Here is a 13,028-nt window from a genome sequence, read left to right as displayed (position 1 = left end):
GCCGACGCCGCACGGCCGAGCGAACCGGCGGGCAGGCCCCCGTCTGCCGGCGGGCCCGCAAACGGCCCCCCGGCCCCTAGCAGGACGCCCAGGGATCCGGCGTGGCCCAGCAAACCCACCGCGGCTTGCTCGGGGGGATGGCTCGCGGCCCCCAGCTCCTGGGTCAGCAGCGCGGCAGGGGCGGGGGCCAGGCCGGCGGCCAGCGCCAAGTCCACGGAGGCCGAGGGGGCAAAGGAGTCCTCCGCCGACGCGGAGGAGAGCAGGTGCAGCAGGGAGGGCGTGAAGCACTCGTCGCCCGAGGTGTCGCTCTCCTCCCCGGCCGTGGGGAGGGGCGGCTGGAGGATGGATCCTGGCTGGCCTCCCCGCTCCGCAGCCGGCGCCGGCGCCGCCGTTGCGCCGCCGCCGAGGCCACGCAGTGGGGCCAGGGTGGGGGGCACGGGTGCCACGCCCGCGCTCAGGCCTCGGTGCCCTTCCTGCGGCAGGCGCTCCAGGGAGCCCGCATCTGCGCCATGCCTACGGGGCACAAACCTGCCGGCCCGCACCGAGCCCTCTAGCGAGCCTTTGAGCGTGAGAGCGGGTGGGTGTGAGATCGTGCGATGCAGGTGCGCTGCCCTGTGCCGTGGGTCTCCAACCCCGTCCACCCACCCACCCCTCGGATGTCAATCAGAACCTCCTACAAAGTCCCGCTCAATCTTCCCCCCCCCCCCCACAACCCCCCAGCACACCTTGCCTACCCCCCGGTCGCAGGGCAGAGTCGGAGTCCAGCTCCCAGAGGTGTGGCTGCCCCGGCTCGGGCCGGAACACGCCCAGCAGCAGGTTGATGCTGTCCTGCTTGTCGGCGTCGGTGTATGCGTTGCTGTAGAAGCGGCGCAGGGAGGTGAGCAGGTCGCGCGAAGTGGTGGCTGCCGCGCCGTCGCCGCGCGCGCGCTGGAAGAAGGAGGCGTGCGCCTCGCTGCCGCCGTACTGCTGCGCGGCCGCGTGCCCCGCCGCCTCGTATGCGTCCATCAGCGCGCGCGCGGCGGAGGAGTCGGGGGCCAGGCCGCGCGCGGAGCCGGACAGGCCCAGCGCCGCCAGCTGACGCCCCAGCGCCGACAGCCCCGCCGCGAACTGGGCTAGGTTGGTGCGGTCCAGGCAGTCGATGCAGTTGGTGCGCAGCACGCCGGACTGCAGCCGCAGGCTGGGAGACGAGGGGGGGGCGGCCGCGGCCGCGGCGCCGGAGTCCCGCTCCCCTGCGCCGCCCTCGCCGCCGTCGGGTGCGGCCCTGGCGCAGGACCCCCACCCCCCGGTCGCGCCGCCCAGGACGAAGAAGCCCGTGGCGTCCAGGGCGGGGGCCTGGACGCGGCGCAGGCGCGCCAGCAGCGTGCGCGGGGCGCGCTTCGCCGCCGCCTGCATGTCCCAGGCGACATAGGCGACGCCCGGGCGCCCCTCCCGCGCCCACCCCCGGTTCAGCTGGGCCAGCGCGGCCTCGTAGGCGCGGCCCAGCGCCGCCTCGCGCCCGCTGCGGCGCACCAGGTCCAGCGCGACGACCGGGTCGCCGTAGCGCGCGCGCAGCGCGTCAAAGTGCGCGGCGGTGGCGCGGTACAGCGGGTCGTACTGCTGCACCACGATCTCGGGCTTCAGCACCGCGCTGCTGGCGGCCTGGTACCAGAACAGGGGCAGGGAGCCGCGGAGCTGGAGCCAGGAGGAGATGGCGGGGAGGCGGGTGCGGCGGTCTAGCCCCGCCTCCACCACCTGCTCCAGCTCCACCTCATTGGCCACGAAGCCGTCGGCGTTGAGCCCGCGCTTGCGGTAGCGCGTGCCGGCGAAGCGCCGCGACCGCCGCGCCAGCAGCGTCAGCGTGAAGGGGCGGCCGAAGACGGAGAGGCGGCGCTGCGTCCAGAACCCATGCACCAGCGGCGTGAGCCAGCGCGCCAGGCCCAGCGCGCGCAGCGGGAGGGAGATGTGCGCGTTCCACACCCACTGGCTGGCAAAGGGGTCGGGGTTGGGGGGCGGGGCGGCGGCGGGTGCGCCGGGGGCCAGCACGCTCTGCACGCTGCGCCACAGGGGCCAGGTGCGGGAGAAGAGGAAGCTAGAGTCAAGGGGCACGCCGCCGAAGATGCGGCGGTAGCGCGCCTCGGGCAGCGCGGTGCCGCCCTCACGGAAGGCCGCGGCATGCGCCTCGGGGTGCAGCAGGGGGAGGAGCGCCGTGCTCTCCACGCCGTACACCTTGTGCCCTGGTGGAGTAAGGGGGGGATGGTGGGGGGGGGTGTTGCCTCCTGGGGGCGCTGTGCTGGGGATGTCCAGGGCGCAAAGCACGGGACGGAGGGGGGGCCGAGATGCACGACCATCCCCCCACGCAGGCCCACCTGCGATGAGGCCCTGCATCGACTTCTTCAGGATGAGCAGGAGGTAGTAGCCCTGCAGGAACCTGAAGCACCCCGCCATACCATGCGCCCTGCACACGAACTGGAGCCCGCCCGCGGCCTGGTTGCCTGCAGGTGTGCAATCAGGAGGTGATGGGGCGGGTGGGGACTGGGGCCGGGGGGAGCAGAGCCCCAACCTGGGCATGTCGGGAGGCACGAGGGCAGGCTCGGATCCCAGATAGCTGCATCCATTCCGCTCACCGTCACGCAGGCATCGCAGGAGGGAGGTGAGCTCCTCCCGCGTGTACGTGGTGGGGTCCTCCACGACAGTGAGCTCGACCTCTCGTCGACTGAGCTTGAGGATCCTCCATGCCTGCTGATCCTTGCTCCCGCCCACGACATAGGTCCAGCCAACGGTGCGATACACCAGAATTCGGTGTGGCGCATTGGCAGCGCTCCACGCATCCATCCCTCGACAGCCAGACTGGCGGGGGAAGGGGGAAGACGGAGCACGCGAGCGGGGCTTCAGATCCCCGCGCGCATATGAATCCGCTCAGCACGACATACTGATTTGTGAAAGTGAATTTGAGGTTGAATTCTCGGTGCATGCGCAATGGGTATGCGCGAACCTAGGTTTGGGCGCGGCCCCCAACGACGATGTGCCACGCACCGGGCCGCACGCTCAGCACATCGGATCCTGATAAATCGAAAGGGTGCTTAAGTCCCGTCGGGTGGAAACCCGGCAGGGCTTGGACTACACGATCTTAAACCATTAAAACATTACCCAAATCATGCAGATGTCGAGTCAGCTACATCACGGCCCCTGTGGTCGACCAAACGCCCTGCATGGGGTCCACACCAAATGTTGTCGACTTGCTGGACCATTCCTGAGCGTAAACGGTAGGCCACCTGCTCCAGAGCATCGAAAGGACGAGGAAAATACACAATTTTCAGTCTCGCTGATCATCCTGGTCCGACCCTATGCGTGCCTGGAGTTAATGTCCTTCGTGCGAACCCCATCTTCATGCTTCCCAAGATCCTCGCCACATTCTCCCGCAGGACGTCAGCAAAGGCCAGTTGCGCGGCAGGCCGAAACAAAAGGGCCTCAGGTGGTCCGAAAATTGCCTGTCTCAGGCGGTGCACAGCTGCTCTTGCAGTTGCTCCAGGCAAAGGACCCAGCGGCATACGCACGTGCCAACGTGGATTTGTACCAGGAGGAGTTCTTCCAGTCCTCCTGGGCCTTCATCGCCATGGCGGAGCGGGAAGGCAGCAAGGAGGTTGTACAGGAGCTACACAAGGCCATGCGCATCGCCATGGATGCCAAGCAGGCCTCCCTGCGGCCGGAGCTGCAGCTGATGAACCTGCTCATGGCTGCTCCAGATGGACCAGCCAGAGCAAAGGTGCGTGATCAAAGGGTTCGATAGACTTGCATTGTGGTGAATGGCAGCACATGTTGAACCAGGAGAGCTTCATCTAATTTCAGCCCACATCTCCTACTGCAGATCTGGGCCCAATTTACTGAAGGAGACAAGGCCCCCCTAGATGGGGCCTTCTTCACACGGGTCCTCGCTCGGTTCTCAAAGGACGTTGCCAGTGGTGCATCAGGGACGCAGAAGGACAAGAACCTGCAGGACAGGTTGAGAAGAATCCTGAGTGAGTCCTCTATCTATTTCCCAACATGAACACCTGCATCGACCTTTTGTTTTGTAATATGGGTCACTAGCAATTACTGGACGTGTCTTGATTTATCTTTTATGCTACGGACCCGAGCAGTTGAAAGACACCTTTCGTTCTGTTGAAAATCTGATTCCTCGATTGCGAATGAATCCGGAAGTGCGCGTCCTGACCTGGCAGGATGAATGTCCCTGTGATCATGCACGACCCAATCGAAAAACAAAGTTCCCAGCCCATGTGTACTTGATGGAGGGTGCGGAGGCGAGCTCAACCACCCAAGGTATGGCGTCGTGGGAGGGGCGCAGTGGCTGGACGAGGGCCAGACTCTCGCAGACCCGAACATCTAGGCTCGACGTCCGCCGTCCACAGCTGAGATGACTGCAACTCCATCTATCCCCCTGCAGGTCCAGCGCGGTCCTTGGAGGAGGGGGTCACTCGTGTGTTCGAGCGCCAGCAAAACATTGGGGTGGAACTGGCTGACATCCGTCGTCAGATCGCTGCGTTCAACGCTACAACCAGCAAGCTAGCCACGGCGGCAAACAAGGTGGAGTCTACGGCCTTGACTTTCGGAGATGTCCAGGGGTTTCTGACCGCGATAGAGGCGGAGGTGGCCACCATTCAGGCCGCCCTGCAGAAGATACAAGGTCGCAACAATGGTGGCTGACATCGGGTCCCTGAGGGAGGCCCCACATGGCCAGGCAATGGCAGAAAGACTGCTGACCATCATCGTCAAGGTGAGAGAAAGCTGAGGCGCATGCGTGGCACCTCTCCATCAGGGAGGGTAAGAAGGTGGTGGCTGCAGGGGCAGCGGCATGGCCAGGCGTGCACCATGCATTTGCACTTGAGGGTGCAGCGCGGTCAGGCAAGTTCCTGTGCAAAAGCTGGCCCCTGCTCTGAATGCAAGCGTGCAAATCCAGGCTCAGGACCCGGACATAACACCCTTTTGCACCACAGGTCGTGAAGGGCCAGGTGAGGCACCACGCCGTCCCCAAGCTCGTGGCAGACTTGGCCGCGGTGTTGTGTGGCCTGCGACCCTCCCTCATGTTGGACTATGCGCTGCTGACACCCAAAATAGCCCTGGAGCTGGCACGGCAGGCGTCGCTGCTGGGAGATTGTCCGCTGACTGTCGCCCAGCTGGCCGATTGCACCTTCTTCCTCCGGCCGGACAGGTATCTGCCTGATGCTGCCCCTCCCCTCTTCATCGATTTTACCTCTGGAACCGCAACCTGGGTGGAGCCCGGCTCCGAAAGGGGCACAAGCCTGGCCGGAGTCGCAGCAGAGGTGAGGGCGAGTGTAGCCCGCCGGGCTGTGGCCTCTGGGGCGCCATGCCTGTTGACCCTGGACTGCGACCGGTGGGCGGCCCGGGGGGCCGCTCTCCCCACCCTGGCAGGCATCCTGCTGGGATACCCTGCAGTCTACGCGATCGGAAGCCAGGAGGAAGGCGCCCAGGCCGCGCGGTGCCTGTCCAGCGGCGGCCTGGTCCTGCACAGCCTCACCGCCGGGCTGCAGGCCGGGCGGGATCCCTCGCCGCCAGCCATACTGGCCTACTCGGTGCCCGCCTCCCTGCTTCCAGACACCGAGATGGACGAGCGCGCCATGGCCTGGGAGGCCGAGGCGCGCGTGGCCGCCGCTGTGGTGCAGGGCGGGGGTTGGGCCTGGGGCGACGTCGGGCGCAGCAGGGCGGCGGCGGGTCCCCGTCCCGTGGTCCTGTAGCACCGGCTTGGACCCCCCACATGTCCACTTTTGCCGGTGTGACTGCAAGAGAAAGTGCGAGAACACGTTGGAAAGTCGAGGGTTTTGTTCCTCAGTCCCAAAACGAGCAAGGAGATGGGGGAATCCCGGGCGCGGGAAAATTGCTGGGCGCGGGCAGCGCTTCCGGGGTGTGCAGGGATGCAGGGCAACCCACCACTGGCGCGCCTTCCCGTCTAATGGACACTGCAGCATTACTTTTGGAATATCTAACGTGGGGAGGGTGCCCGTTGCTTGAGGTGGCGTCTTGTCTGGGCACCAGTCTTCACAGTCTTGGAGCTCGTCTAGCGACCTGTTCCTGCCTTTGAGCCATTCCAAGGCAGCTTTGAGCATACTGATACTTGGAAGATATTACCATTGATATAGTGTTCTTCGCCCAGACGGCCCCGCAGCAAGTGAGGAGGGCATGGCTATCCGGCGGCCCCGTCGGTACCACATTTACGACTCCCTTCCCAAGCGTGGCCCTGACTCTCCCTCCCTCCCACCCCGCTCACCACAGTGCGGCTCGAGAAGTGCTGGTTCTGCTCCAGCACCTGCTACCCAGGTCACGGGGTGACCTTTGTCCGCAATGATGCCACAGTGAGTTCCAGCTTTGGCAGGGCGCTGGGGTCCGAGGCACAGCATGCCAGTTTCTGCCTGCAAGGCTGTGTCGGCTCTTGGTTGGACCCACGCCCCGTCACCATGATGTGGATGCGGTGATGTGATCACCGCGCTCCCCAGCCTGCGCACTGTTGGCCCCGTCTCCCACACATCCTCCCCCCCCCCCTCGTCCCCCCCCCAGGTCTTCCGCTTTTGCCGCTCCAAGTGCCACAAGAACTTCAAGATGAAGCGCAACCCGCGCAAGGTGAAGTGGACCAAGGCATACCGCAAGCTGGCGGGCAAGGACCTGGCGGAGGACGCCACCTTCGAGATGGAGCGAAAGCGCAACCGGCCCGAGAAGTACGATCGCGAGCTGGTGCACAAGGCGGTGGGCGCGCTGAAGAAGGTCACCGCCATCCGCGCGACGCGCGAGGCGCGCCTGCACACGCTGCGCAAGTCCGCCGCGCGCGACGCGGAGAAGGCTGCCGACCTTCGCGAGCTGGAGCAGTCCATCCACCTGATCAAGGCGCCGGGCGTGCTAGCGCGCGAGGAGGAGGAGCGCCTGCGCGAGAGCGTGGAGGAGCTGCAGCAGACGGAGGCCATGCAGGAGTGAAGGGCTTGGCCAGGTTTGGCGCGCCTGCGGCAAGGGCGCGCCCGCTGGGGAGGGCCCGGCGCCGTGCAGGGGTGGGTCATGGCGGAATCTCTTTGCCGGCATTCAAGCACCGCATCCGCATGGGGCATTCGCATGGGGCGGCGCTGGGCCTCAGATCGCCCTGCACTACGCTGGTGTCCTCCTTGTATTATGTCTGGAGAGGGGTATGCATCCGCATACCCTCCCTGTATCTGCACACCGACACATGGAGCATTACAGGGTATCGTCGTGGTTGGGGATCGCAGTGAACACGGGGCGGGTCATGGGTGGTGTCAGGGGCCTGGCATTGCGCCAGGGGGGGTGCGGTGGGTCTTTGCATAGAATGCAAGGCTTGAAGGTTGGGGCTGAGGGTGGTGCAGGTCACACCTGATGGGGCATCAGGCCACCAAGGAGACCTCCCTGGCCTCCCCTGCGGTGTCACCTTGTGCCTTCAGGAAGCCCATGGCCTCCTCGTGCCGGATCAGGTCCACCCTGCAAGATGAGGGCGACGTGGGTGAGTGTTGCAGCTCCGCCTGTTTGCTCTTCGATGCCGATACCTGGGTGCACCGGCGGCTGAGGCCCAGAGGTACAGTGTCAGGGGTTCCCTGAGGTTCGATTCACCATAGTCGCCCCCTCTCCTCCCAAGCCCTCACCTCGACACCCGGTTGGAGTGGGAGACGGCATACACGCGGTCGGCCACCGCCACCAGCTGCGGGTGGAAGGTGGTGACGATGAACTGGGCGCGCTGGTGCACATCCCGGGACTGGGCGCGCAGGAGGTCCGCCACCACGGTCCTGTGGCGATGTGGAAAGCGAGGCAAAGGATGACAGGATTTCGCACGAAGCCGTGCTGCACGACCGCAGGGAAGCCCACATCACCGCTGCTCTGCATGTGCACCATCTTGCCCCGCGGCAGTGTGCAACAAGGTACCTGTACTGCGGGTCGAGCGCCGCGTCGATCTCGTCGAAGAGGTAGAAGGGCGCGGGGTCGCACCTCTGGGTACGGGGGGAGGGGATGTGGACGGGCGCTTGGTGAGGAGAATGGCCCCCGTTTGTTGATGAAGGCCACTCCAGTGCGTGCGGGCAATCCCCAGTTCTCCGGGCATGGCGCGCCTGGCACCATCCCTTTCACCCCGGCCCCCACCGGCACCTGGATGGCGAAGATGAGGGTGAGCGCCACCAGCGTCTTTTGGCCGCCGGACAGCTGCCTAAGGGACATGGTCTCCCCGCCGGCCCCAAAGGCCACCTGGGGGATTGCATGGGGGCCCAAGGGGGCATGGAGTTGGTTGCGACAAAGCACCTCGGAACTGGCAAGCATGTGCTGCGTGAGGCGCCCTGCTCCCAAGCGATCTTGTCCTTGATCCCCATGGGCAGCGAGGCGTGCAACCACCCCACACCCTCCTCCGTCACCTTGACTCGCACGCCCACGTATCGGTCCAGGCCGGTGGAGGGTTTGCCAGCCTCGGGGTCGATGTTCTCCTCGTTCCCAAAGCCCGGCACCCGCTTCTGCATCACAACCTCCCCCCTCCCGCCTGGCACCAGCTGTTGGGGGGCATGGAAGGGGCAGTGGACGGGGGGGTGCGGTTGTGCAGGGTGCAACACCCATGCAGGCCACCACCCACAGCCGCCCAGCCACCGTGTCTTTCAAGGTTCCGTTCGGCCTTCCATCTGCACGGAGGCATCCAGGCTTGCTCATCTGAAACAGGGTGGCCCCCCGCACACCTCCTCAAACCACCCACCGTGGCGAAGATGTCACGGAAGTTCTTGGCCACGCCCTTGAAGGTGCGCTCCAGCGCCTCGTCCTTGCGCATGTCCAGCGTGGAGATGAGCTGCCTGATCTTGCGCTCGCCCTCGTCGTTGTCCTGCATGTGTTGGGTCGCGGGGGGGGAGACCAAGGTCAGTGGGTGAGGCTCGCGGCAGGAGATGGGGGGAGCGCCGTGCGCGCCCCATGCAGGGTCCGAACCTGTACCCCTCGCCCACCTCCTTGCGCCTGACAAGCTCGTCTCGCTGCTCTCTGAAGCCCTGGTGCTGCTCCAGCGCCAGGCGGTTGGCGGGCCGGTACTTGCTGTGCAGCTCGGCATTCATCTGAGGGTGAGGTCAAGGGGGCCGGAAGAGGTTGAGGCTGCAGTACATTGGGCGGGCCTCTATCCTGCCCGACCCCTTCCACCCACCTTCCCCAGCTGCGCTCGCAGCGCAGACAGGCTGGTGGTGGCGTGCACCTCCACTGCGTCCGCCGACACGGGGCGCAGGAGGCGCATGCGGTCGTCCAGGTCGCCCAGCTTCGCCTCCAGCGCGCCGCGCTTGGCCTGCGCCTCCTGCTCGTTCAGCTGGACGTCCTGTGTGATTGCGTGGTGGAAGAGGGGTTGGGAAGGTTGGGTCTGCGTCCATCCTCGGCCTGGACTGTGTGGGGTGAGGCCAGCGGCCAGGCGCCTTGTACCACCACCGTGGTGAAACCCCGCGCGCCCACCTCCAGCGCCAGGAGGGCGCGGCTCAGCGCCTCACGCGCCGCCTCCAGCGCCGTCCCCCCGGCGGACTCCTTTTCCTGGCGAGACGAGGGGACGAGTCGCGCCAGTGGAGTGTCAGGCTGGTCCTCGGGAGGGGCGAGGATGTAGCCTCCGCTGCACTACACACGCCCGAGCCATCACCCTTCATCCAGCACCCCCACCCGCCGACCCACGAGGAGCTCCAGCTCGTCGGCCACCGCCTTCTCATCGGCGTAGGTCCTGGCCAGCTCGGCCTCCACCTGCACCGGTAGGAGGGGAAGGAAGGGCGTCGCCAGCCGGGAGCCCACGGCGGCGGACCAACCACAGGCAGCCAGCTGAATACACCGCCACCCAAGCGCCCACCGTGGCGAGCGCGGTGCGGCGGGCCTCCAGCGTCGGCTCGTCAACGGCCAGCGTGCGCCCCGCCAGCCGGTCCTCCAGGTCCTGTGGGGATGACGTAATGGGGGTGAGTCATGGTGCGCTCAATGCAGGCTGGACCACATGCAGTCGGGCAGTCGCCCTGGGGCCTCACCCCACGCCAACCACACCAAGTCCCCCCCTTTGCACAAAAACAAAGCCCTCGCCTGCTGGTGGCGGAGGAGGTCGCCCGCGATGGTCTGGCGCAGACCCTCCGCCTCGCTCTCCAGCGCCAGGCGCCTGCTCCTCGCCGCCGCCAGGCCCTTCTGCAGCGCCGCGACCTCCGGCGCCAGCGCCGCCAGCTCGGCCGCCTCGGCCTTGCCCAGGCGCGCCGCCAGCGGCTGGCCCAGCTCCGCCGCCAGCGCGGCGCAGCGCCGCTCCAGCTCCGCGCAGGTGGCGCGCACCTCGGCCACGGCGCGCAGCTGTGCGGCGGCCGCCGCCTGCGCGGCCTCCAGGCGCGAGCGCAGAGCGCGCAGCGCGGTACGCGCCGGCGCGATGCTGGACCTGTTTGTGGTTGGGGGGGGGAGGGGGCGAATGCTGGGCAGAATGAACGTTTGCACCGCGACCGGACAGGGAGGAGCTCCCAGTGCCCCGTGGTGGGAAAGCCTCACGTGCGGACTTTCGTCGCTGTCGGGCCCCCAGAGCCTCCCTTGCTAGCCCCCCCCCAAATTTAACCCCTTCTTCCCAGCCCCCTCCCTCTCAACCCCCCCCCCTCTCTGCGCTCACTGGATGTGGGACTGCTGGGCCTGTTCCCTGCCCAGCGCCTCGCCGGCCAGCGCGATGTCCTGCTGCGCCTGCGCCAGGCGGCCGCGCACGCCCGCCAGCTCAGCGTCCAGCGCGCCCAGCTCGGCGCCGAGGCGCCGCTTCTCGCGCGCGGCGGCGACGCGCGAGCGCCGCGCGTCGGTGAATCCGCCACGGAGCGCGCCGCGGCGGTCGGCCACGTCGCCGTCCATGGTGACGCAGGCCACGTCGGTCTCGCGCGCGACGCGCGCGGCGGCGGCCAGGTCGCGGCACACCAGCGTCTTGCCGAACACCTGCAGCATGGCGGGGCGCAGCGCGGGATCGAAGGACAGGAAGTCCAGCAGCGGGGCCACCGCGTCGCCGTACTGGTCGGGGCGCGGCGCCTCGGTCGCGCGCAGGCGGTTGAGCGGCATGAAGGTCGCGCGCCCCGCGCGCTGGCTTGTGAGCAGCTGCGTGAGCTGCGTGGCCACGCCGTCGTCGTCCACCTGAGTGGAGTGGTTTTCAGGGGGGGGAGGGAAGGGAGGGAAGGGGGTTGAGGGAGGGAAGGGAGAGAAAGGGGTTGAGGGAGGGGGAATGGTCTTGGAAGGAGTGGTGGAAGGGATGTGGAGGGAGAGTCTTGGAATTGTTGGTACCCTACTGTAGGGAGCCAGGTAGAGCCATCGCGTCTGCTGTGCGCTGCCGGCCAGTCACCGTGCAGCGGTGCCGGGCGGCGGCTGTTCTCTCGTCGCCGCTCTGTCCTCCCTCCCCACACAGACTCCCTGTCCATGCGAGAGCCCGCTGGGGCAGGCACCCAGTGCGGTCATCGAGACCAGAAACTCCCTCCACCACCCACCTCAAACACCCCACCCCACCTCACGAAAAACAACACGCCCCGCACCACGACGTAGAAGAGGTTGTTCCCGGCGGTGACCTCCACCGCGGTGGCGTGTCCCGGGTGGGCGTCGATGTCAAACAGGTCCAGCAGGGTGCCGTGCACGCCTCGGATGCCGTGCTCTCGCACCAGGCGCTCCACGGCCTCCAAGCCGCGCACAAGGTCGCGCGGCGTGGCGGCCTCCAGCACGCGGCTCACCCGCGCCAGCTCCTCCGCCTTCAGCCGCCACGAGCTGTGACGAGCGAGGGGGGAGGGTGAAGCAGGAGGAAGGGGGGTAGGGGGGGGTTCCGGGAGCCGGGGAGCGCGACGCCGTCTGCTGACAATCAGTGTTGCAGCAGCAGCGCAGCGTGGCCAGGAGGGTGCTGCCCGCCCTTGAAGGCCTCCTCACACCTTTTGCCCCCCTCGATTCCCCCGCCTCACCCATCCAGCTCGGCCTCGGCACCCCACAGCTCCTTCTGGCGGTTGACGGCCGCGTCGCGGCGCTGGGACAGCGCGTGCACCCGCCCCGCGGTGGCCGCCAGGTCGCGCTCCAGGTCGGCCAGGCCGGACCGCGCGGCCTCCACCTCCTGCCGGGGTCAAAGCGGGCATGGTGGGGTTGGTTGCAGCGAGGAATTGGGGGTGTGAACCATGTGCCAGGAACAGAAGAAAAGTCGACCCTTGTGTGACAGATGACGCCCATCGATCTGGACGGCGGTGGGTCTGCTCAAAGACTTCAAGGTCCCGAGAGTCAGATAAATAAGCCACCCCGGACTATTTGCCGCCGACCTCTGTGCTCCAAAAACAACATCACGCAACCCTGCCCTCACCTCCTCCAGCGCCTCTGCCTCCGTGGCGCACGCGGCGGCCTGCCGCTCCGCAGCCGCCTGCGTCTCGTGCTTGGTCGTCAGGGCGCCCTCCAGCGCCCTGGGAGGAGGATGGATGTGTTGCAAGTGTGAAGGCGCCTGGAACTCCACACGCAGCTGCAGCCTCCCACATGGGGAAACCCTTGTGCTGAGACAACCTCACTACCTCCCACCCCTCGGCCGCACCTGATCTCCTTTGTCAAGGCCTCGTCGCGCTCGGCGGCGGTGGCATACCTGGCCCGCTGGCCCTGCTTCGCAAACAGGGCCTGCTGGCGCGCCTCCCTGCCCACCAGCGCGGCCGCCGCCGCGCCCTCCTCCTCCACGGCCCCCGCCAGCCGCGCGTCCAGGGACGCCAGCTCGGCGCGCTTGATCCGGATGTCACTGCTCACGAGGTCCAGGCCCTTGTTGAGTTCCGCCTGTAGGGGGGTGAATGAGTGGGTGGGGTTCAGGAGGGAGTGCATGGTGACAGTGTCGAGTCGCATGATTCGTGTGCTTGCCAGGCTGGAAATCAGGGCCGACCCCACGACCACCACAGCTCATAGCCTGCCCACCCCACCCCCACCCCTTTACCCTCCCTCCTACTCCCGACCTGCTCGGCCTTGGTGCCGGCGATGCCGCGCTCCAGCTCGCGCACGTCCAGCTCCAGCGCGGCGCGGCGCTGCAGCGCCTCGGCTTTCTCGGCCTCCACCACGGCGCGGCG

At 67.2% G+C, this 13,028-nt stretch overlaps 4 protein-coding genes across 4 annotated transcripts in view; 2 read left to right on the top strand and 2 right to left on the bottom strand.

The window, feature by feature from the left end:
* The window catches only part of F751_5947 (Polyphosphoinositide phosphatase), a gene marked incomplete at both ends in the record, with an annotated part of 5,024 nt that extends 2,213 nt beyond the window's left edge, over window positions 1–2,811 (bottom strand). The window contains 4 exons of the mRNA XM_011402597.1: window positions 120–559; window positions 726–2,213; window positions 2,346–2,471; window positions 2,604–2,811. Coding sequence (XP_011400899.1) covers window positions 120–559; window positions 726–2,213; window positions 2,346–2,471; window positions 2,604–2,811 — 2,262 coding nt within the window. The remainder of the gene's footprint in view (window positions 1–119; window positions 560–725; window positions 2,214–2,345; window positions 2,472–2,603) is intronic.
* A 781-nt stretch (window positions 2,812–3,592) lies between these two features.
* On the top strand, window positions 3,593–5,729 carry F751_5946 (hypothetical protein; the record flags this gene model as incomplete). Its single annotated transcript, XM_011402596.1, has 4 exons — window positions 3,593–3,742; window positions 3,845–3,995; window positions 4,421–4,560; window positions 4,971–5,729. The coding sequence occupies 4 exons, from the start codon at window positions 3,593–3,595 to the stop codon at window positions 5,727–5,729; spliced, it is 1,200 nt and encodes a 399-aa protein (XP_011400898.1).
* Window positions 5,730–6,171: 442 nt separating this feature from the next.
* Window positions 6,172–6,957, top strand: F751_5945 (putative ribosome biogenesis protein RLP24; the record flags this gene model as incomplete). The annotated part of the gene is made up of 3 exons (XM_011402595.1): window positions 6,172–6,223; window positions 6,265–6,344; window positions 6,547–6,957. The coding sequence occupies 3 exons, from the start codon at window positions 6,172–6,174 to the stop codon at window positions 6,955–6,957; spliced, it is 543 nt and encodes a 180-aa protein (XP_011400897.1).
* A 416-nt stretch (window positions 6,958–7,373) lies between these two features.
* F751_5944 (Structural maintenance of chromosomes protein 3) overlaps window positions 7,374–13,028 on the bottom strand; it is a gene marked incomplete at both ends in the record, with an annotated part of 8,657 nt that continues 3,002 nt past the window's right edge. The window contains 19 exons of the mRNA XM_011402594.1: window positions 7,374–7,467; window positions 7,629–7,769; window positions 7,906–7,970; window positions 8,119–8,220; window positions 8,385–8,516; window positions 8,714–8,836; window positions 8,955–9,059; window positions 9,146–9,310; window positions 9,442–9,516; window positions 9,640–9,717; window positions 9,821–9,901; window positions 10,006–10,224; window positions 10,486–10,501; window positions 10,601–11,100; window positions 11,493–11,718; window positions 11,907–12,052; window positions 12,293–12,389; window positions 12,515–12,744; window positions 12,918–13,010. Coding sequence (XP_011400896.1) covers window positions 7,374–7,467; window positions 7,629–7,769; window positions 7,906–7,970; window positions 8,119–8,220; window positions 8,385–8,516; window positions 8,714–8,836; window positions 8,955–9,059; window positions 9,146–9,310; window positions 9,442–9,516; window positions 9,640–9,717; window positions 9,821–9,901; window positions 10,006–10,224; window positions 10,486–10,501; window positions 10,601–11,100; window positions 11,493–11,718; window positions 11,907–12,052; window positions 12,293–12,389; window positions 12,515–12,744; window positions 12,918–13,010 — 2,688 coding nt within the window. The remainder of the gene's footprint in view (window positions 7,468–7,628; window positions 7,770–7,905; window positions 7,971–8,118; window positions 8,221–8,384; window positions 8,517–8,713; window positions 8,837–8,954; window positions 9,060–9,145; window positions 9,311–9,441; window positions 9,517–9,639; window positions 9,718–9,820; window positions 9,902–10,005; window positions 10,225–10,485; window positions 10,502–10,600; window positions 11,101–11,492; window positions 11,719–11,906; window positions 12,053–12,292; window positions 12,390–12,514; window positions 12,745–12,917; window positions 13,011–13,028) is intronic.

Source organism: Auxenochlorella protothecoides (genome assembly GCF_000733215.1).
Source record: "Auxenochlorella protothecoides strain 0710 unplaced genomic scaffold scaffold77, whole genome shotgun sequence".
NCBI lineage: Eukaryota > Viridiplantae > Chlorophyta > Trebouxiophyceae > Chlorellales > Chlorellaceae > Auxenochlorella > Auxenochlorella protothecoides.
This window is presented reverse-complemented; position numbering and strand designations above follow the sequence as displayed.